General features: G+C 41.1%; 1 protein-coding gene across 1 annotated transcript in view; it reads left to right on the forward strand.

The window, feature by feature from the left end:
- uvrag (UV radiation resistance associated gene) overlaps nucleotides 1–23,438 on the forward strand; it is an 86,454-nt gene that overhangs the window by 59,901 nt on the left and 3,115 nt on the right. Inside the window, exon 14 of the mRNA XM_023417770.2 lies at nucleotides 15,580–15,671. Coding sequence (XP_023273538.1) covers nucleotides 15,580–15,671 — 92 coding nt within the window. The remainder of the gene's footprint in view (nucleotides 1–15,579; nucleotides 15,672–23,438) is intronic.

Consider the following 23,438-nt stretch of genomic DNA (forward strand, 5'->3'; position numbering starts at 1 on the left):
AAAGGAGAGAGTGAGTGATTGGAGAAAATTTTTGTGTGCAAAACTATTCAGTTTTTGTTGGTTATTTAAGTCTTGACCAATGTTAAGTGTCTGTAGGGAGTCAAGTCAAGACAAAATGTTATGTTATTTGCAGAGATTGATGAGGGCGAAGACGTCATTGGACAGAGAGGGACCAATACTGGTGGTATAGTTTATCTCATAACATTGGAATGAATAGGTCAAGATCCAGAGATGATACATTAAGTGACATTTGCTTTTATGTTTAGTCTTTTACAATCAATCACTGTAATAATGGTGTGATCACCATCTTAGAATATCTTATTCCCACAGGTCAGACTGTGGATTTTACTGGCAAACGTGGGGTTTGCTGTGATTCTGGGTGTTTGGAAAGTGTTGGCTGCTCTGCTCCATCATTTACTTAATAGTGCGTCTGCAGTTTCCAGCTGGTTGGAATTTCTAACCTAGGTCTGTTTGTTTGGAGTCTGTTCTCCTGTTGTCTTACTACATGGTACAGTATACCACTCTGCTCCTGCACCTAAAGTCCCTTCACTTACGGATATCTCCTCTTTCTCAACTCCAACTCAACAGTCATGTTTATTTGGTAGTATCCAAAAATAGAAACTAACTGTCCAGTAGATAAGAGGAAAGAGGACCCCCCCCCCCCCCCCCCCCCCACAATCAGACAATACATTACAAGTTTTATCTTCAGAGGAGGTTGTATCTCTTCCCTTGATCAGAGTTATGTCATAGTATGTTGAAATCATGTAGTTAAAATCAGCAGTTTTTAAGGTCCATTCTGTTTTTTCCCAGTAAAGTCGAGGGAAACTGGCTCAAGACGGAAACAAAATAATCCTCTCTGCTTGTGGGCTTTTTTTTTGGGCTGGCCGAGCTTAGCTCCTTGGGCCCCCACCAACTTGTCATAAGAATGGAGAGGGCAGAGACCTAGTATATTTTATGTCAGCAAGTTTAGAAAAACTTGTTTTTCTTGTTAATTCATCAAACCCTGTGTGCTGTCATATGGGTGTTTGGGAGTGGAGGTATTCCATCATGAGCTCAGGGCTTATTGCAGCTCAATGACATTAAACAGCTCTTAGGATAAAACAATGCTGGCCCCATCTGGTCAGTATTTGAAAAAATATCAGCTATGCTGGCTCTGTGTTAGTCCCTCTCTCCAGTGCCGTTCCTGCTTCCATGTGGATTTCATTATAGCCCTTTGACTCTGGCCAATCGGCAGCGTTTTATCTGAATTAACACAGCGGCTCCGCACCACAGAGTCCTTTCAGTGGCACTCATCATCAAGTTAAGCGAGTCAAAGTCTCTTTCTTCTAATTTTGTTTTGTCAAGTTAATCTCAGCGTTAGTCTTTTTCTCTGAACGTCAGTTGCTCCAACACTCCTCTCCATCAAATAAAGCCTCACCTCATTAGGGTATTGTCTCTCTATCACGCCCTGATGTCAGCCTCCATTACTCTGCCAAGAGGAGGTGATATGGGTGGGATGTCCTCACTGTCGTGTCATCATCTCTGCCATCCAGATACAGCTTTCTCATTATTAATGAAGCGTCTGTGATGAGCCCAGACCTGTTGCCCCAGAGGACACATAATCGTTTTACGGTTATTGGAGAAAAGGGGCTAAGTGGCTAATGAAAGCAGCTGTTAAATAAACACCAGCTCAAGTTAAAAAGGAGACTGTGAGGTGTTTTTTTCTTTTCCTTTAAAAATAATGAGAGTAAGCTGTTTTCTTTAAATCCAAATAACTTTTAATTTTCCAAGATAGTTGCTGCATGAAGAATGTTGCTTTTGTCATGTGGTCTTGGGACAAGTAACACAGTTTATTTATTTATTTATTTATTTATTTTTTTGGCACTTACTGATACTTACGGTACAGGCCATATATACTTATACAAGTATACTTGTAAATGTATCCTTGCACTAATATATAGTGCAAGGATACATTTTCTTTTTCATATACACATTCAGTATCAACATTAGCATAGAAAGCTGCCTTCGGCATTTTGGCCATTTTCATAAGTTTTATAATAAATATATTGTTTAAGTTTAGTATTTGTTAAATTCACTGGAAAATAATTGTGTGTGAATTCAAAGTTATCGCTAAAAGGTTAATTCCAGTCGTACTTGAGCCTATATCGTATATTTAGATTCCTGTTTTATTTGCTGTTACGCTCCAGGTTATTACTCAACGTGACGCCAAGCGGCCATCTCTAAAGTTTTAGTGGACAAATTATTGCCAATACTGTTGCTGTCCCCATGGAAACGGGCCCGTTTTAAAACATGTCTCAGCCAAGTTGTTGGCTTGTGCTTTTCAGAGCAATTATGATGCTGTCCACAGAGACTGCACCCTGTATAAGTATGCATCCAAGTACAAATATAAACACAAATGCACATGCTGTAATTAAATTATGTCAGCACATGTGTTTGGCTTTTATGTGTTTGGAGCGTGAGCCTCACAACCATTACAACAGTCAGAGCAGAGCAGTTGGGAGCACAAGGTTAGCCCTGAGAATAGGAGAGTATTGCTCCATCCTGTAAGTCTGGGAACCAGGCAGCCAGAGAAGTTCACCTGCCAGCAGCAATATCGTAAATCTCCTCCTCCATCCCTGCTGACAAGGCTTTCTCCACCTGACAACCTCAGCCAGTCTACTGCGATTGGGAGTCTGTAGACCTCAGACTTATGATCAATAAATCCAACTGATGAGAAGTGTAGTGTGAACAATTGTTTGGATTTTTGGCTATGTGTTATTTCATCTGACTTTAGTTTTATTTTGTCATATTTCATGAATGCATTTGATGGATTTTTTTTCCAGTCTTACTTTTAGTTATTGTTGAGGGGACAGATTATATACCACTACAATTTCTCTTTGTAAGTGGTTGCTTTTATGAATTGGCTGTTGTACGAGAGCCAGATTGACCCGTATTCCACTTAAACCTACACTTCAATTTAGCAGTGGCCCTCATCCAGCTCATTAGAAAGTTTGAAACCACACATTCAACCTCACACTCTTTCCCCCCACGCTGAGATTAATGGAACAGTTTACATAGTTGGCCACCGAAAGTGTGGTGGGAAAAAAAATTAGGAAAAAAAAAAAAAAAAAAACTTGACCACACAATAGCTATTTGTTTCCTGTTCATCATTCTGTCTCTGTGTCTCTCTTCAAGTCGTAGTCGCATTTGGCTCCTTGAGAATTAAGTCCCATTTAAAAAAAAAAACAAAAAAAACATGAATCTATTTATGTGTGTATTTATTTATTATGGAAACCTCTGTGGCTGTTTTTTGGGTAAGAATGAGAAATACAGTGGATCTTCATAAATACACCTAACATGCATTATGAGGAGTTTGAACTCTGGGCAGCACTCTGCAGCAGCAGTCTGAGGATATTACGATCTTGAATCAGCTCTAATCGCAGATTACATCTCCTTTTCTAATTTTAAATAAACAATGCAGGAAACACTTCACATGGGATTCTGGCCCGGAGTATTGAATTGCTTCTTAGGTAAAATTAAATATCATATATTGTAGATTGTGTCTCTGGATTGCAAAGACCAGTTCCTGATTCTAATCAGCCATTCATTATGAGAAAATCTTTCTGTATTTGTGTATGACTGTTTAAATTCCAAGCACTGCCGCACATTGGCAGTGCAAAAAAAGTTTTAACATCCTTAACACTGTGCAGGGTCATAGTTGAACAAACCCAGATGACCAGAGAATGCTCCAGGCTCTCCAAAGTAAACCGGACACGGCCTATACTCTTTGCATACCGTGGCAGGTTTTAATTTGATACTGGGAGCCAATGAAAAGGAGAGCGTCGGCTTTTTCTTTTCTTTTGTTTATTGTACCATTATGTTGTTTTTGAATTTTTATCCCACCCTGAAAAAATCACTTTCATGCACTACTGTATTTGCTGAACACATGCACGGCATTTTACAGATTGTTTATTGTCAAATTTGTGACTCTCTTGGATGTGGTGAGTTTAAATCTCTTATTGTGTCTTTTTATCATTATGATCATTATTTCCTTGTGGCTAAATCAACAATCTTACAGAGCAACGTCACCTTTGTCGTCCCTGAAATCCCAATTAAAGTCAACATTTTGGTCTTTAGTGTTTCCAAGTGTGACTAAAATCAGTGTTTATAATTTATACCATAATTCACATAAGTTGTACTTTTTCTTTCCAACATTCTTATACAATAGTGGTTGTTGTTGAAATATAATATGGACTTTGTCTTTGCCAGTGGCTCTTGGAAAGCTGACCACAATCTCAGATCTATTCTGCCAGAGCTCAGGAATGGTTGATCTGCTGGCTTACTACTAGAATCCCTGCTAATACTTAATATGTTCATAACCTTCTCCTGATGGCCCTATCTGGCTCACTCACAAACAAACATTTACATTGACATACACAAAATCAAAAAGCTTATAAATCTGTAATATTGTACACACAGTCAATGAAAACAGACATCTTGCATGTGATACATGCAGCTAAATCTTCCATGTGGGTATATGAAAGACCTCACTGCCTGTTTATATTGTCATCCTCACCAGCCCAAATTCCTCCACGCAGCAGTTTGATGCTACATATTTTGCCCTGGTAGAATAGCAGTAGGATCTGGCTGAAAATCCCTTTGAACTCTGAAATATTGGAAGTCTGAGCTTTAATCTGGGGCTCTTTGGTTGCTGTTTTGATAGGGCATGTAGTTGGCCAGTCCGTTGTACTGTAGGCCAGGCATGGTCATTTTACTGTCATCAAGGCTGTATTCATACTTGACAAACTGTTTCTGTGAAGTAAGCTGAGAGAGGTTTATAATGTTATTTGCCAGATGCAAATGTTTTCTATTTTTGTGTCGTGAGCAATAGTGAGACTCAGTCTCACGTCAGTTATTTTTCATTCTTCATTTCTTGTTATTGCTCACTCTCTCACACTTTCGACTTGTTAAAACAGACATTTAAAATAAGCAGACATTTGGATAAGTAGCTCTGAGCCACCATCACTTTGAAAGAAATACATCTGAAAGCTGGTAACTCAGACAGATGAGGAAGAATGTACATAGGTTTGCCAGCCCAGGCTCTCCCTGTCACTTCCAATCCAGTGGTAATACTAATAGAAAATCTCAGTCGTAAAGCCATCCGCAAAGTGAAGAGGAAAGAAAATAATATGCCCATTCACAAGGAGTGGAACGGAGTTAGAGAGAAATTGTGGGCAACACGAGGCCAGGATAGACACCTGCCCACAAACCATATATTCATCCTCTCCTCTCTGCCCCACTATTTTCCTAGGGGCCTTGTGGAAACACAACAAACATATTAAAAAAAGATTTCCCTTGTAAAATACCACAGCACTTTTATTCCAAATAATAAAATGAGTGTGATCAGACTCTGGTTAAAATTAAAATGATGTTTTAAAGACTATATTTGGCAGAGCTATTTAAAAGGCCTGCTACAACTATGGCAAAGCTTGTTGTGTTTGTTCAGGAACACTTTCCTCCATTAATGTATCTTTCCACGGTAAAAAAAAAAAAAAAGACACTAGACCTGTGCTGAGCTAAAGCTATCCTCGATTTCCCTCCATCCACCCATCACACATCTTGTGCCCGTCACTGTTTGGCATCATTCGCCACTCAGACCACAAACGTTTATGGCTGCGTTCAAGAACAAGCTCCGTATGCTTTGAATTTGAAACTACAAAGTAGTGAATTAGCATATTCTCCGAGGTGTGCCTCATCCAGGAACCGGGAGGTCTTGTGAGAGCTGCCATTGATGACGTTCCTGCATTTCAATACCGCTAACAGGAAGTTGACCTCGGTGTTGTGACTTCACAAACAGGGTTGGCCTGTGTGGGTGTTGGGTTACTTAGCTTGGCTCCAGTGTTACAGTGGCGAGGGTCATTAGCCCTGAGGAGCAGAACGACATCAAGGGTGGTGGCTATTCCAATAGATGTCACTGTAGCACACAACACTCAGAGGCCTCCTCACTGACCAGCACATACACAGACTAAATAACCACATCGTGAAGGGATCTCATTAAGACTTTGTGCACGGCAGTACCCACCTCCGACCCTCCCTGCAGTGATTGGGGTCAGAGGAGACTAACATTGGTCTCTTGTCACCGGTGGTCTCCCTAACTGAATTTCCTATTCATCTCACACAGCCTTTCCCGTAATTATGTAAATCTGTTGACTGAATTTGGCGGCAATATGATACTCAGCAAAGTGTAACAACAAGTAATGCGACGGAAGAATCTGGTTTGAATTAGGGCTGCTTTTGAATTGGACTCGGGTGCAGTGAGTACACCACACCTGTATTACATTATGGCAGCGTGGAAGAGACAGAGAGGAGGGGAGAGGAGGGAGAGAAGGAGAAAGGAGAAAGCGAGTCGAGTTAAAGGATGTTAAATGAAGTGGAAGAACTTTGAGTGTGCAATTATAAAAACTGTTTTATTACACGCTTTTTTAAAATGGCAACGGAGACAGGAAGTACAAAGAATATTACATTTCACCTGTTAAGGAAGTTCTTAAACATAGTATGAACTATGCAGTCAGGCAGTTCCCATGGACACTTGAGCGTCAGGTTTGCTTTGGTTCTTAAACATCTTACTGCGATAAGGTCGCTGCTAAAGTCAATAACTTAGTCAAACACCTTAATCTTAAACATACCTCTCCACTATATATTATCTAATCTTCTGTAGGTGTGGATATGTTTATGAAAGTGAAAGGCTTTAGGTCTTGCACATCTTGACAGGACTCTCCACTGATTTTAGCATTGCTCCCCTTTTGTAATTCACACTGGACAATTTAAAAGGGATCAAAAGGTTATTTTTTATTTCATGTAATCTTCCTTCTTGTCAAAACACGGTGCCTGCATTACCCACAGTGTAACGTGACCACCTGACAGTCCCATTGGAGTTTCAGGTGTGTTACGCTGGCAGGCTAATGTAGCCTCGAGCCACTAGCTTCAATCAGAGATGAGGAGCAGGCTACACAGGTCTGTTTAGCTTACTGCGCCTTTACACTTTTTCTAACTAACTCCACACCCCCACTTTTTTTTTTTCTAACTTGTAGTCTTCAGACCCAACCTACACCGACTCAAGTGACATCACTTGAGGACTTCACACAGCTCATTCACCATTTTCACCAGTACTCCCCAACACATGTAGACAGACTTCGATGTGGAAAATCGACAGAGTTCTCCTTTAATGTCAAAGTTGCAATGAGCACATCAAGCTTTGACAGGATCATTGACCAGCAGTTTCACCTAATTTATTTAATTTACACCTTTCTTTCCAACTCGGAACAAAAACCAAATTAGACATTTTTAATAATAATTAATTTGAACTTATGTTGCAAATATTGAACTTAATGTGCAGTAGATCAGTTACAAAGCTTGATAGACCTTTAGATGACAGAGGCCGATAAAAGTCATAAATTATTAACCCCTGACTTTCACTCAACACAGAAACAGTCCTGTTACATTTCTTCAAATAGCTGTTAACAGTTAGCTGTATTCAGTTGTCTTAAGGGGCCAGTATACTCAGAAGTGCTTGTTGGATGTTTGAATACCTTTGGAAACATTCACAGCTGCATCACGCTGTGATTGGCCAGCTGTGTGGAGGTGAGAAAGGAACTAGGCATCGCACTTCTCTCTCTAGCCCTTTTTTTTTTCCTTCCTGGTCCAAATACAATAAACCAAGAATAACCCCCGCCCCTTTGGTACAGATCAGGTATAAACACTTTTGATCTCTGATGTGGCCGGCCAACACATCATACAAACCATTTCTTTTCCAGTATAACCCTAATGTTTTAACTGTTGCTCATACACTTCCTTGTTTACATTGCTCAGCAGCAGAATGGTTTTTGATTGCTACAACATGAAAGTGTTATTTTCTGTTTTCCACTCAAGGCTCATATCTAAATATCTTTATATGTTAAAATTTAAAATCCATCACAAACAAACTGGGGGAGGTTTTTGTTGTGTTATCAGGATTGTTGATTTAATTAGTGAGTGTAACTGTAAGTTATTATTTCAAAACCATACACAACTGACATCAGTTTTTCTTGTTTATTGCTCATGTTGACTCATTTCTGAAAGGAGCAGTTTATCACCTGGTCACTTTTAATATTGACATAAAATCTGATAATTTGACTTGAAAGACTCGATCCGACTTCTGTCCACAATGCAAAATACAGACATCTCTGGCAGTGGAAAGCTTGTGTCACACTGCACTCCACAGCTTCAGCTCTGCTCGTTAAGTTTCTCTGAATATTTAATTTTGGGGAGTTTCTATGTCGCTGCTTGTGTGAGTTTTACTTCCTTGGAACATTTTTATGAAAATAAACTCCAGACATTGAAGAAGTAATAATGTGATACTTTGTTGATCCTTCTTTTCTCTTTTTGTTTGCCCTTTGGAAAGCTTGAGCCACGCCATTTGGATGAGCAATAATTTCTCTAACCATTACGACACTCCACTACCCATTACACTGAAGTATCAGCATTTCAGTTTGGCATTTTCAGTCCCATTCATACCATCTAAATCTATTGTAACGAAGCGGAAATGCAATGATACTTAACTCAAAATTTAGCATGGAAAATAAAATTTAAAAAAATCCTTCATACAAGACAACTATGAGACAGCAGAAATTCTTCACGCTAAATATGTGGGAAGATATTTTCTGTGGTAAGCAAGCGGCTGTGGTGTTTATGAATCCTGATTCCCAGCTTGGTTTGAAGACTGGATGATGATGATGACCGTGGCACGTAGTCAAGGCCAGAAAACTGTTGGAGTTGAAGGGAAGTGAATTTCTGCTGTGAATGAATTATATGACTCCAGTCAGACTCAAACAACTGTTGAGCCCTGCTCTGTATATTTATGGAGACACATGAAAGGCTGCGGTGATTAATCAAGTTGGATTTCATATTCCATGCTGTACCGCATGATTGTTGAGGTTTTGAATCTCCTTTGCACCATGTGAGGTTTTACCCAATCAACATGTGAGGTTTTACCCACCACTGTCCAATACAAAGCTGCAAATGTGAAAAACCTAAAAACGGCGGGTCAGCGAATAAAGGCAACGGACAACTGTAAATACACATCAAATATAAACAGTAAAAAACACAAAAAATCTATATATCGCTCTCGTATTTTCCTGCTCCCATCTGCAGCCATTTTGTGTGCATCCTGCTCAACATTTCAGTGTAATTTATTTAGTGCATGAGTGAAGGCTATACGGAGCGAGTTTCATTATGTGCCCTGGATAAACCAGATGGGCAGAATCATAGAAGCATCACACTGTAGCAAACATAATCAACCATTTCAAATCCACCAGTGAGCTAGAAAGAGCTTCTCAGTGGGGGGAATATGTTTGATATAAATCAAATAAAGTTCTGGAAAAAAAACCCCAAAAAAACAGAGAAGGCAAAATTTATTGAAGGAAATGCTGAGACCAGAGAATACAATCTTACATCATATTTCTATGGTGTTGACAGCATTAGCGGTTCCAAGAAGTAGTTTTGTATTTATTTCTTAATCTGAAATTCTCACCCTCAAACATTACTGTTCTTGCCTCTGTAAATGTTTCTGTATATATCCAAGTTTCCAGCCTTCGTCTTTAGATATGTTTTTGCAATAGTTTACCCGTAAAGCCACAGACAAAATTTAAGAGAAATTATATATCATGCTTGAATATAGAACCCGTGGAGAAATTGTGTGGCACAAGGTTCCATTTTATTTTTCCGCAGTTGTTCAAAGCTGCAAAAGCGAAAAGTGCAAAAGCGAAAGTTTTCTGGTTCAGCCGTAAGAGTGAGAAATCAAAAATGATTTATTGTTTCCTTCCTCAGGTTTAAAGCGTTGGTCAACTGTAGTTTTCCTATATTGTAATGTAGGTTTTGAGTTCAAATAAATATACTGTATAACACAAAAAATTATGAGGTCTGGCTTTGCAGCTTGGCCACAAAAGACAACGCCAGTGTTGTAATTCCTCTGGACGAGTCAAACTGTTTGTTGAAACGTCAAAACAATAGATTAGACAGAAATCTCTGGCTATGTAAATACAGTGTTCTGACATTTTGCACCATATCAGCCCACGGAGGTGAAAGGGTTGTTTACTTTCTCAAAGCTGAACCCGGCCTTCGACTAGCTGGCAACAAGAGATCTGTCGGCGAACAGAAAATAAAAAGATGTCGATCAAAAGATCCTGAGCTGTATGTGAGGCTCACAGAGCTGTAAACAAAAACAAAAAAATAATTAGATCAACGTGCCACTGTGTGAACTGCTTGTACAAAAACAGACATAATGAGAGGATTAAAACAACAACATGCACACGTAAAATTAATGACAACTGTAATAAGCCGTGAAAAAGTTCACCTGCTACCATGAGTAAATCATCTACAGGCAGAGTTGGCTAGAGTTGATACCTCCTCGAGTTAAATCATGAACAAAACTTTGCGTGGAGCATGTGGTCTTCATTCTCCAGCCAAACGTCTCCAGAGGACACTATAGATGCCCAAAAGCTGCTCTCACAAGCCGAGAAAACGGTTGGTTACTGGCCATTTTAATGCAGTTCTCTCTCTTGAAATTACATGTAAATGAAAACCTTTTGAGGAATGTGCAGTACCACCTGTATCCGTCCAAACAGACCTGAATGCAACATTAACTAAAATTACAGCTGTTTTCGCTATTTCATTGGACTCATTAGATTAACCTGCCAGATTTTAATAGTAAGCGAACAACAGTTTTGTTGTAACCACCATCTGTTGGTGACCGCTTGTTATGCGTACAGGTCACTGAAACACTGTTAGCTTTGGCTTAATAATTAACAGCACAGCATGTAGACTCTGTAGCATTCCCTGGCAGGAACAGTAGAAATAATGGGTAGAAGTGACAGGACTGTAAGAAATGAGTATACACCAACTTCCATGCTGTGGTATCATTCAGCTCTTATAGTGTCATTTGTTTTTACATCTTGTGTTTTTCTTTTTTATTCTGTTCATGAATAAGTCATCTTAACCTAAGTCAACTTAACATCTTAAACCCTGAAATATTGTCAGTGGCAGCTTATTTCCCACAGCTCCACTCCTCTACATATGAATTCTATGTATGGAGACTAATGTCTGTGTTAACCTCACGGTCTCTGCTGAACTATCCAGTCCACAGTTTGACCTGAGGGACGATGGAGGGAAGAACACCTGGTTAGCTCCTCTGTAACAAGCTGTCATAGGACCTAATGAGCTCCCTGATTGTCTTCCCCAGGGAGTATGTAAAGCCTTACTATGTAAAAAAAACATTTCTATTTATACCTCAGTGGACAAAAGCGTGCTGATTATAAATCACAGGGTAATTGTCCGTGATGTAGTTTGATTTGGGGACTTTTGACCTCTTGACACATGAAGTGCATCGCTCTTGATGGAAATATCCTGTGTCCCAGATTTCCTCCGGTCGCCATTAACAATGGAAACCCTCCTGTCAAATGATGCTAATAATGTGCAGTGTGTTGCATTGTTGTGATGTCTGCGCTGACAAGCAGCTTCTACGTTGATCTCATGAAAGATGTGGAGGAGAGGGGGGGGTTGTGCTTTGTTACCTGGGCCACCCTCCTTCACCACATCATCAGCAATCAACCTCAAAATTCTCTGTAGCCCGCCCACATTCGAGGTCCGATCTGAAGATGATTATTACTGACAAACTCAGGGAAACAGTAATATGTGGCATAAGCCAGGCTGTGTTTGTTTAGCCGCTACACAGAGCTCCGGGCAAACAAGCAGGTTCTGCCAAATGATGGGTGGCATGTACTGTAAACTGACTGGTTCCCGCCAGCTCTAGTCAGTTTTGAGTGTGTTTATGTGTGGTCGTGGCTCCAGTGGATTGGCAGGCTGGGGCTGTATACACTGCTGCATTCTTTGGGTTGTTACTTTATCTTTGTGATGTATAAGGATGAGTCCCCGGATCGTCAGATGTGACGGGTCAGTTGCGTTCATCGTCCAAACTCTCACACACACTCATACCAAAACCCTGCAATCATACCGCACAACACATGCTGCGGCCTCTCCAAAGCCCTGAGTGGGGTTTGTTGAAAAGGTAAACAGCGAAGGGAGTGTCCAGACACAAAGGCGTGAGCAGTGACGAGGAGACCTGGCCGGATCTGTTTCACTATGTCATCATGTGAAAGAGCCCCGGTGGGTGCCCCCAGTCTACCCCCCTCCCCACATAGGTGTTCTCGCCTTTCAGCCGTCTTCAGTGGACCCTGGGAATTTCTCACCACGATCTGGTTAGCCCCATTACAAAGAACCCCGTGGCCAGCTTGAGAGCACTCTACCATACACATACGCACAAGCACGCAAAGAACTCCACCAGCATTCATCACCGCGACGTATGAAAGGGAAACTGGAAATGACAAGCTGTCTCAAGTGAACTGATTCTGAGCAATTTGTGTGATCTGTTCTGGAGCTGTTGACATAGAAACACTCAGAGTCTGTTTCTCGATGCTGTGTTTGTACAACAATTTTCCAAGACGCTCATTTTATTGGTTTTTGGTGTCAGAAATTATGCGCAATATTTTATTCCTGTAATGTGCAATAGAAATCAATCTGTTATATTTTTTAACTCGCACGTTACAACACGTTGCTTCGTATCAGTTACAACAGACTCCCAAAGAACAGTTTGGGTTTACAGACCAGAATCTAAACCTTCACTCTCAGCTGTTTGTTTCCATCCTGCAGTCAAAGCTTTCATGGTGGAACAATTGGAAATGACACCCAGCTTCATGTCATTAAGCTGCCTCCTAGGTTCCCTTCTCTTTTACAAGATTCTGTTTTCTTTTCCCCCAGATGACACGGCCGGGTCACTAATGTTTTTCTGTTTGTCTCTGGCGAGCAGCGAAGAAGGGAGGGGGGGGGGGGGGGGTTGCTGTTTGCATACCCGACAACCAGCGTCCAGAATATATGCCTTCCCAGGACTAAGTTCATAAGGAATACACATACATACACATACAGTGCACTCTGAGGAGAAACTTAATGCGGTTTCCACCAGGGAGGGCCAGACCAGTTTATGAATATAGATAGTCTGGCTGGCTGAGCGCTGGGTCAGCTGTGGGGTTGCAGTATTCCGTCTTCCAACCTGTCTGGATGTGTTTAAAACACCTCATTACAAAGACAGTGTGAAGCAGCAGTCACCCAGTGCTGGTGGCTCTGCACTGCTGCCAACCAGACACTTAGCTCAAGTGTTGTTGGTGCCCACTGGCAGACGTCTGACAAAAGCCTGAGTGAACGCGCATGCAGCTGGGCTTGGTTTCTTGTGTGTTGGCTTGTCGGAGGCATACATTATGAAGAATCCTGGACTCACAGAAATATAAAGCATCTACACATGTGCTTCCAGTAACATCCTCCTATTTTTTAATCCCCCACAACGTGCTTCATGTTAATGAAGTGTGCTCGGAGCAAGCCGGTGACGTCACCCATCACTCTCTTGTCTGCACCCATATCCAGTTTCTTTATGCTGCATGCTTGGCAAGGTCTCCGCATGTAAGAAAAACAATAGGAGGCACACATACTAATGCACAATCATGCTCTTTCTCTCTCCCCCACAGGCTCAGATATATGGGCATGTGATTCCACGTAGGTCTCCTAACAGTAACACACTTTGGTTATTGCACACGCGACAGAGCTCAGGCCAAGTAATGGGATTTAAAGATGGCATTTTGTTACGCCTTCTAACTGAGTATCAAAGAAAGCACACGCTGCACCCAACAAACTATGTTTACCTTCGCTGCAGCTATAATATTTATTCTTCTCTGATATCTGAGTCATGATTTCTAACCCATATTTTCTAGACCGTGACTCTGAGATATCCATGAGATTGGGATTTTCCTTTTTTTAGCATCTGGCCGCAGAACAAGCAAGCCCCCCTGCCCGGTGTTGCTATGCTCTCTCTGTTTCTAAACTGGTGGTGTTATTGATCTTGGCCTACTGTTTCAAACCCAATTCCGTTCAGCCGGCCCTGTGGACAGCGCAGTGCCGTCATTTGGTCAGACCCTGAGGTCTACTGTGAGCCATGAATGGATCTCTGTGTTGTTCTCGTAGGTTTTGGACCACTCCATCACCAGCTGGGTTTCAAGGCGACACCCTTCCCTTGTCCGACTCCCTCAGTCTGAGCTGCTTTTGATAAAAACCCTCCTCTGATATTGTCAGAACTGTTGTTTCTTTAACTCCCCGAACAGACACGCACCAGTTGAGGCCAGATCACAAACAACACACTGGAACACTGAACACATTGGTACATGTCCCACACATACCGAACCGTTCATACCATACAGTTTATACATGACTCTGGCAGCTGTTCAGACAGAGAGGGATTTAGCCATTTTATGTTGAGTAGAAATTTGACACGCATGCACATGTGGCCTGTGTGTACTCTGTCAGCATGACCTTTCGTGTTAATGCTTATATGCCACTCCTCTGGCCATTAATCAAGCTTTACAAGAGCCACTATGTACTGGAGCAGTGCCCTGACTGAATATTACAGCATCTGCCACAGGAAAAGTGGTATGGATGTGAGTGGGGGGCTGCTGATACCCTGAAAACAATTTGTCTCCTTCTAAAGTGTAAAACCTATTAAACTCAAACTCAAACTGAAAATAAGGAAATGTGACCTTTGGCCTTGTAGGCTAAAGCATTTATTTCTCTGTAATTCCTTTATTATCATGCTAGTCATCCATTATGTGGTCGTCTATGAATGAACAGCATGTTACCCAGGGTGAATGGTGTGTCAGTCACGTGCAGTACTTCATCCTTTTACCAGAATTGTGTGTGTAAAAGTAGAGTGGTTGTCTTGGCACCTTAGTGGAAACAAAACAGATGTCAGCTGGAGCAGGCAGTATGTGTGACAGAGGGGCCTCGGAGATATACCCTGGACGTGCGGCATGATGCTCTTCTGCTGTTCAGTAATATAGGTTAAATAAACTCTCCAGGACAAGAGCTGGCTCGCTGTGACATCGCTCAACTGTTGGAGGAAATATTTCTGGCACCGGGGATGGAGTTTCAAGGTGGCCGTGTTGATTTTTTTTCCACAGGATTTGATTCTATCATGAAATAAAGCTCTGTGGCACAGAGGAGGGAACATTCAAGGCCAAATTTAGAAGTGGGTCTGCTGCAGACAGAGGGAGAGATCATAAGAGGATTTAATGGGGTTTATAATGTGCTCTCTTTGCCCCGTTTCATCCAGGTGTTTTAACAGGAAGTTTGGTTTTTCTTCTCACCCTCATCTCACCTCCTGTCTTTCAACACACTTTATGTGTTAGTGCACATGCCTGGTAACAGGGAGGGATGCCTCTATGTGTCCAGATGAGTAATAGTCCGATGTGGAGTAGAAATGTGTCACGCTGAAACTATGTAGACTTCATACCTCTCCTGTAGGTGGTATCTCTTTCTTCTCTAAGCTACGTCCAAACATGGAGAATGTACATACGTGTCTAACTACATATGTATTAGTGCTGGGCCACCACACACTGTATGAACAGCTCTGTGTGATGCTGTAGTTTGTTTGAGGTTATTGATACAAATATGTTTTCCTTTTTCTCGCAGCTGAGATATCAACATGGCCTGACCACCCCAGACCTGCAGCAGACACTACCCAACCTGAAGAACTTCCTGGAGCACGGCCTGCTGGTCCGATGGTAAGAATCAGAAAGACACAACACCACAAATATTTGCTCCTAAGTTACTGAAGCCTGAAGGATAAAAGTGATGTGTCTGAATTTACAGGGTTTTCTTTTCTTTAATCAAACACAATGTAAAATCGATCTCATTTCATTCCCATTAACTCAAAACTGAGGATATTCTTCCTCAGGTCCAATCATCCACCACATTAACAGACAACATAAAATCACATTCCAACCTAGAGCAAACAACACCAGAAAAACTAAAAACTAAAATATATTTAACACAAAACAAACACAACAAATAGCTCAACAAGTGGGACTGAGTTAATACCTGACCGTATATTACAATTTAGCATTATATCTGTATATAATTATAAGATTAGGAGGGAGAATATACAGACAAAGAGTTCCATGAAACCATGGCTATGTATCTAATGGTATTTTTCAGTGCAATCAACCCACGACTGACAGCATCTATTTCAGATTGTTCACAGTGATTATTGGCAAAAGTACATTTTTCAAGTAAGAACTGTTGATTTGACAGCAAAATAATGATCATCTTTATTTACAGAGCACTTTTCAAAATCCATGTTACAATCATTTGACACTCCCTTTAGTTTTCAGCTTGGCCTCTGGATATATTATGGAATATGGATAATACTGTATATAGATATGGATGATGATATGAAATATTGGTCCGTCACAGAACAGTATTGTCTGAAATCATACAGATGTCTTAGGGAAAAGTTAAGAATACTGTAGATTGCCTTTGTAATGATGCACCACCTCCGTGCATCATCAGTACCTCCGCATTTGAAAAGAGCAGTTGTTAATGAGATTTGCAGCAGTCACTATGTCCCGCTTTGGAGGAATGCTCAGATCTCTGCCGCTCTCCTTCTACAGTCTTATGCCCTGTGACTAACCCTCCACTAAAACCTGGGAGTCAGTCTGCGTCAGGCCTCAGCTCCACTGTCCTAAAAAAGAGAGGGCTGTCTTTGATCTCCACTCCTCTCCCAGGGTCAGCAAAGGGGAAAATGTGTATTACACACATTAATTGAATAATCTTTTGTTTTGAAAGGAAAGAAGCCATGAAAAGCCTGAGCTCCCAAATCAGTCCTCCATCGACCCCCCCCCCCCCCCCCCCCCCCCCCCTTAATGGGAAGTGGAAGGGCCCAAAGATAGATGAGATGAAAGCAGGGACCCGCTAAACCCTTAAGCCATGTGTATGTGTATACGTGTGTACACGTGCATGGAAGTGGTGGTGGAAGTGTAACTGTTCCACAGTGGCTTGCCACAAACACACTCCTTTGTGACAATGAGACCACAGGGACAAAAGCTGCTCTGTGCTGACTCAGAAGTCATCTCATCAGGCCGAAACAGCACTGACCTAAAAACACACATTTACAACAGTCATTCACATTGTCATATGACATACAGCTCTACCGCTAACCAATACAGTTAGCAATACTTTAAAGGTATAAGTCAACATTTAGGGAAGGGTAGCGGAGAGTTAGATTGATCTCACTCTTATTTCTGCAGTGTAAATATGAAACAGCCAGTTAGCTTAGCTTAGCTTAGTTTAGCAGAAAGACTGAAGCAGGGGAAACAGTTAACCTGGCTCTGTCCAGAGGTAACACCCTCTCACTGGTCCCTCTAAACTACTGAACACACGTCAAACACATCTTTGTGTTTGTTGAATAATTCAGTTATCAGTATTTCTCTATATTGGAAAGCCAAACTCAGAAAAGCAAGACATACGGTACTATAAGTACAGTCTATAATGATGTAATGGAGCACAGTAGTATTTGTCTATTTGTAAAATGGTGTAATTCAGACAAAAAAAGAGCTTATAGGAAAATGTCAAACTTGATAAAAGAAAAAAAAACCTTTTTGAAAAAAGGTAAAAAAAAAAAAAATGTATGAAAAGTATGCTTAGATTTAAGCTGAGTCACAGTTGTTAAACTTGCCGTCCTCTCATCATAAGACCATGCATAATGCTCCTTCAGCCTAAATCAAAGTCTCCAGTGAGGATGAGGAGGTGACTGTTTCACATTGCTCTGTAATACGGAGGATATGCACAGATTTTTCTTCACACACTGTTGCACCATCCTCTTCCCATATCAGTTCCAGTCTTCCATGCACTGTTTGAAAAAGCCTAAACTCAGATACAGTTTCCAATGCTGGGACCCAGCTTGTGAAATATGAATATATAAAAGGGCAGAATAGCATCTGCAGGTAATTATCTTATAGACTGTGTGAGAGAGGCTAATCTGCTTGCTCTATCCCTCCTTGCCACCTCTTTCTTTCTTCCATGCATCCTAAACAGGGATGATGTGATGAAGGATATGGATAGGAACTGTTTCCAGAATATATTTGGAAACGGTTCCTCCCTCCATAAAGAACTAATTCAGCATGCATCCACTCTGCAGGGAGACCCTTTCCCAAAGGGCCGAGACCCACACCATGGCATTATCGCAGAATCATTTTATACAGAACGGATGGAAAATTGAAGAAAAGCAGAGAATACAAAAGAGTGTACTATGAAGTCTGTTTTCTACATTGGACTACAGATGCTTGTCAGCCCAACTGCTGATCATATCTTTATACATTTCCAAACATTATCATCTCAGAAACACATCATAACATTTCATGATATATACAGTCAAGCTCTGGTGCAAAATGGGCAGTAAAGTTTTTTTTTTTTTCAAAATCTTGCTGAAGGATGAGAAACAGCGGAAAAATGGTGAATCTATTACCAAGAGGGAGACAGAGACAGTACCAGAAACCAATTCTTTGTAAACTGCACAGTCTGCTGAGATCAAAGCAAACGTATTCAACATGCTCCTATTTGCCGCTCCACATCCACTGAGGGCTTGGCAGAGGTTCACAGGGCCCTAATCCCACTCCAGTGCCTGGAAGCTGGGTTACGTACAAGGGGGGAGGCAAGGTGTGGCAGAGCGCCTGGCCAAGCAGATTCAACACAGCAGCTGGAGGATGTGAACATCCCCAAAGACCCCATAGTGAGTTGAGAAAAGTTAGCAAAACCACGGTAGTCCCCTTGTGTTACATGATGTATACAAAGGGTTGTGACATTCAGACAGCTGCAGTCTCAACAGTGACAGATAAAAGGTTATAATATGAAATTTATTTACCAACGCTAACTCTAAAATTTGCAAGGAACATTAAACCTGACAAGTGCCCTATGAATTCACTATATTTACAGTAATGGATGATTTGGAAGGATAAATCCTTTCTCTCTGTTCATGTGATATTCTACAAACGTACATCAGTTCCTGAGACACCGTTTCCTCCTGACCCTACAGGAATAATGCTGCCATTTCCAATCTATTTTTTCTCCCTCTTGTCACATAAACCATTATTTTACCCAACCGCATCTTTATATTTCTTTCTTTGAGGAGTCACATCAACATGATTGATTTTTTATTTTTGAAATATGGCCTTTAAATCCAATAAAACTTGATCCTGGATTTTAGAACTTGAACTGTAGATGTACAGTACATTTTCAACCCTGTAAGGTTTCATAGCTGATGAAATAGTAGTCATTAATAAGAATGAAGGACATGACAGGGTCTCACACATGCATATGGTATCAGTGAGTCCAGTTAAACCTCAGCTAGTTAAGTCAGTGCACTGCTCAGCATAGACAATATACAGTCAATACCCCTGAGGTTTACTACTGTTCATGAGTAGTAAAGTTGGAAATTTTATCATGTACATGTATGAAAGTGATTGCACACACACCATAAGAAGTGTGTAGAGTACTGATAATCACTAACTTTGATAAACCAATAACAAGGACAAACGATTATCTTAGCTCAGCATGAAGACTGGAAGCACGTGGGGCACAGGTCCAGTTCTGTCCAAACTCTGTGGGGGTTATGTGCCAGACTGTTTCTTGGATACGACAAACTCAGTGCACATGGAAAAGACACAACTTGTTTTTGTATTTTTGTGTGGATTAAACAAACGAGATGCAGTACGCCGTTTTAATTACTGAGCTTTAAATGTGCTGAAAAGCTGTATTTTTTTTTTTCGTCTTGACAGAGCCAGGCTAGTGGTTTCCCTGTTTCCAGTCTTTATTCTAAGCTATACTAACCATAGAGAGGTAACACTTGTCTCATCAAATCCAAACTGAGTAGGTGTATATTCCAAAATGTCAAACTATTCTCAACATTATTATTTAATTTATTTTGCTGTCAATATGGTTGTTTTACATGAGATCAGCATGAAAACTGTCAAAACTATAGAAGATTAAATTTATTTTATTTAGTTCCACGTTGGCTTGCAGACAACCAAAGCCTAAATAAAATGTTAAGTGAATCAATATCCCTGTTATTTGTTTGTTGTAAAAACAACAGGATAGTCCCTGTAAAAGATGTAATACATGAGAAATGCATTGAGCAGTGTGAGGGTGTTGTCAGCTTGTTGATCGTGTCGCTCACGCTGAGCTGTGGTGATTCCCTGTCTTCCAGAGCCAGACGGTCGATAAGTCCTGCTCTGTTAAAGCAAAAAGAAAACTCAGCTTCCGCCATAGCGCATATTAGTTTCACAGGGATTTCCCTAAACCACATCAAACAACCAAATCTTATCTGCCATTGCTTGTTTTGGCCCAAAATCATGGCTCCTTAGTGGGATTTGAATATGAACAGGGGCATGTTGTGAAGCCTGTCGGGGGACAGGACAGTGGAAAGGTCTGGCTAACCGAATTCCTGAGTCGGCCTGAAATATGCCAGGTTTGACATCAGCAGTGGAAACGAAGAGAGCAGGCAAAAAGCTGTGGAGGAGTGCAGGCTATTTCTGGCTCGGCACGAGTTTTGTACATGATGATTTAGGCAGAGGCCTTTTAGCAGCATTTACAATGTGCACTCAAGTTGTTGTTTGAGTAATACAGCAGAGAGTGAGGTCCAGTGAAATGTAGAGACTTACTGTAGCTGGATAGCTTCTGCTGCCAGTGGAGGGAACTTATCACTACACAGCTGCATATTACACATTAGAGATGAGCAACAGACCTTTTTCCCATCAGTATTGTGTGTCGAGCTGCTATCATGAATTCGCTTTACTTGTCATGAATGCCGCAAACAAAGTCCAAGCTGTCTGAAATCTGAGCCCTCTATTGTTTAGTTCCATTTTCATAGAGGACATACGGAGGGGGATTTCTTTATTATATACATCGAATATATTATAACTATTGATATTATTAGTCAAACAGTTATTGTGTAGTGGCATCAGAAGTAATTGAAAGAAACATTTCCCAAAACAGAAGAAAGTTCAAACAGTAAACATACTTGATTAGGAATGCGAAAAGAGTGCCCAGTAACATCATTACATGCAACACAACAATTTCTAATGGACCACAGCATCTACCAGAACAAGCGTCAGTCAATATCTGTCATGACTCAGGGATACCTGGCAACAAACCAGGGGTGACTACTGTCTCAATACTGCAGTGGATATTTAAAGTATGTTTTTAATAAAACTAAAATCTACACTCATGCTAGCAGCAGCTCAGCTGTACGTAGCCACAGTGGCACATAGGATCAGAATGCTAAAGATGTGTATAAGAGACAGAGCTGAAACTGTTCAGTCTGATACAACAGCCCTGCAATAAATCCTCCTTCATGAAGGTTATAATGTTTTGTTTTTGGTTCACCTCTATGATCAATAGGATAGCATATGATTTATTGCAGGACTGTATTATGTGTTAGACTGCATTAGTTTTTACTGGGTGTAACTAACAAACTGGGAACTTAGTGTATGTCCTAAATAATGACAGTCTATCCAATAACAGTTGAGATATTTCAGTGCGGACCAAAGTGGTGGGCCAACCCAATGACCGTCCTCAGAATTACATTCCACCTCGTCTCAAAAAGCAGTTTAAGGACTGTTTGTATGAATGGTTTATACAAGGGGAAGGAAATTTCAGAAAGGGGACAGAGTAAATGTTTATTAAGAATATGAAAAATCTCATTCAGTGCACCGAGACTGTCAACGAGAGACACAGTTAGTTCATGCCATGGGAGTATTTGGCCTTATTCTGTAATGGCGCTGTATGAGTTCCAGCTTTTCCAAACAACTTTAGGAAATGTTTTTCAGCAGCTCTGTCTTCCCAGCACCCTTATTTAGCACATATGGTCACAGTGGCTATACATGTGTAGACTAATTGCCTGCATTAAAAAACATGTCATCAGAGTTAAAATGTTTCAAGAAAAAATGTTATGACTGCCCAGAGGGTTGCTTGGCTGAAGTCCTCCACCCATTCTGAAGCACACCCATTCTCTCTGTTATTAATACGCTGCAGCACTATTTGACACAAATAACTAATGCAGGCCGAACCAAGACACACAGTGGAACCAAATAACATGGTCCAAATACAAGAGTCCTCATTATACTTAAGACTTTGTGTGATGACTGTGTGATTTTTATTTTTTTTTAATGTCAGTAATACATTTGTTAGATGGCCAGTTAAAATCTGAGCAAATGGATTATACGAGAGAGTCAGCTGGAGGGAGGAGTGGAAGAAAATGGGCTGAAGATAATTAAAATCAACCATCTAATCAGTCGTTGCCGTAAGGACATCGTTCGGTCAAGCTCAAACAACGTATAGTCACTTCCTAGCTTGTTATAAATGATGCATTGAAACCTTAGACTTCACTCAGTACCAGCTGTCTCCGGTTTCCAAACCTGTATTGTGTTTCAAAGAGTCTGAACCACATTTTCCACTTACTTAAATGATAATTGACTTCTCATGACATCTGTCTTTATTCCTTTCTCCTAAATCAGGTTTTGAATTTTTGGACTGGCTCCTAAAGGGCCCATGATGGTTTCATTTGGAAAGTCACAGATAAGTGTTTAAGATGGCGAATCATTCAACTCGTAAATATTCTTTTTATTCCATTTGTCTCCCCAGAAAACTAGGTGTTAAAGAGCATATTGTTTCCATTTTGCCTCAAAAATGCTTTTCTGCAGAATCAACCATGTGCTCGTTAGGGGGGGACGGCTGAAGCCATTTATATTAAATGATGTGTTTTGATGGATATGCGCTGCCAAGTAAAACACAGCCCATCTCCTGTTCTGCCCACTTAAGACGAACACTTTCACAGGATCAGGTCATTACACTATACCTTTATTTTCTTAACCCTGACCTCAGGTGACAGTTCAACATGTACGTCTTTGTGACTCCAATTAGCGGAAATGTTAGAGGTGCAGTATTTGCAGGTCGTACTTTCATACTGTACCTTCAGCCCAAGGATGGTTCTTGTTTACTGTAGCACAGGCACTTTGTAGTTTGACAAGTTTCTCTTAAAACTAGACAGGCTTCTGCCCTCATCTCCGCAGTGTCCTGCCTGTGAACCCTGTCAGGACCACCTCTGCAGGGTGCCGGCACGGGTCAAGGTCAGGGCCCTTTTTACAAGTCCTCATGTGTTTGCTGGTGAAACTGTCCATCAGACTGCAAGCTTGTACACAATAAACGCATATGTCTGCCGGTGCTTCCATTACTGATGTGTCAGCGCCACTGTTTTAGGCAAGACTTCCTTTGCAAGCACCAGGTGACGGGAGAAAATTTACAAGGACATCTATAATGACTGCACGTCCAACTGAACAAGATGAGATTTGTCCTTAACTCTTTAACCAACAGATGTGAATCACCAGAGAGCACAGGGAGGCCCTGCTTCACCTTTGACCCCAACAGCACAGGGCCTCAGCTCCTGAGATAGCGGACTGGTCCCGTTAGGCAGACCGCTAAGTAGTCCAGTGAATTAT

This window comes from Seriola lalandi, unplaced genomic scaffold, assembly GCF_002814215.2.
Source record: "Seriola lalandi dorsalis isolate HSWRI2012SDOR001 ecotype SW California unplaced genomic scaffold, Sedor1 jcf7180002054577, whole genome shotgun sequence".
In the NCBI taxonomy this organism is placed as follows: Eukaryota; Metazoa; Chordata; class Actinopteri; order Carangiformes; family Carangidae; genus Seriola; species Seriola lalandi.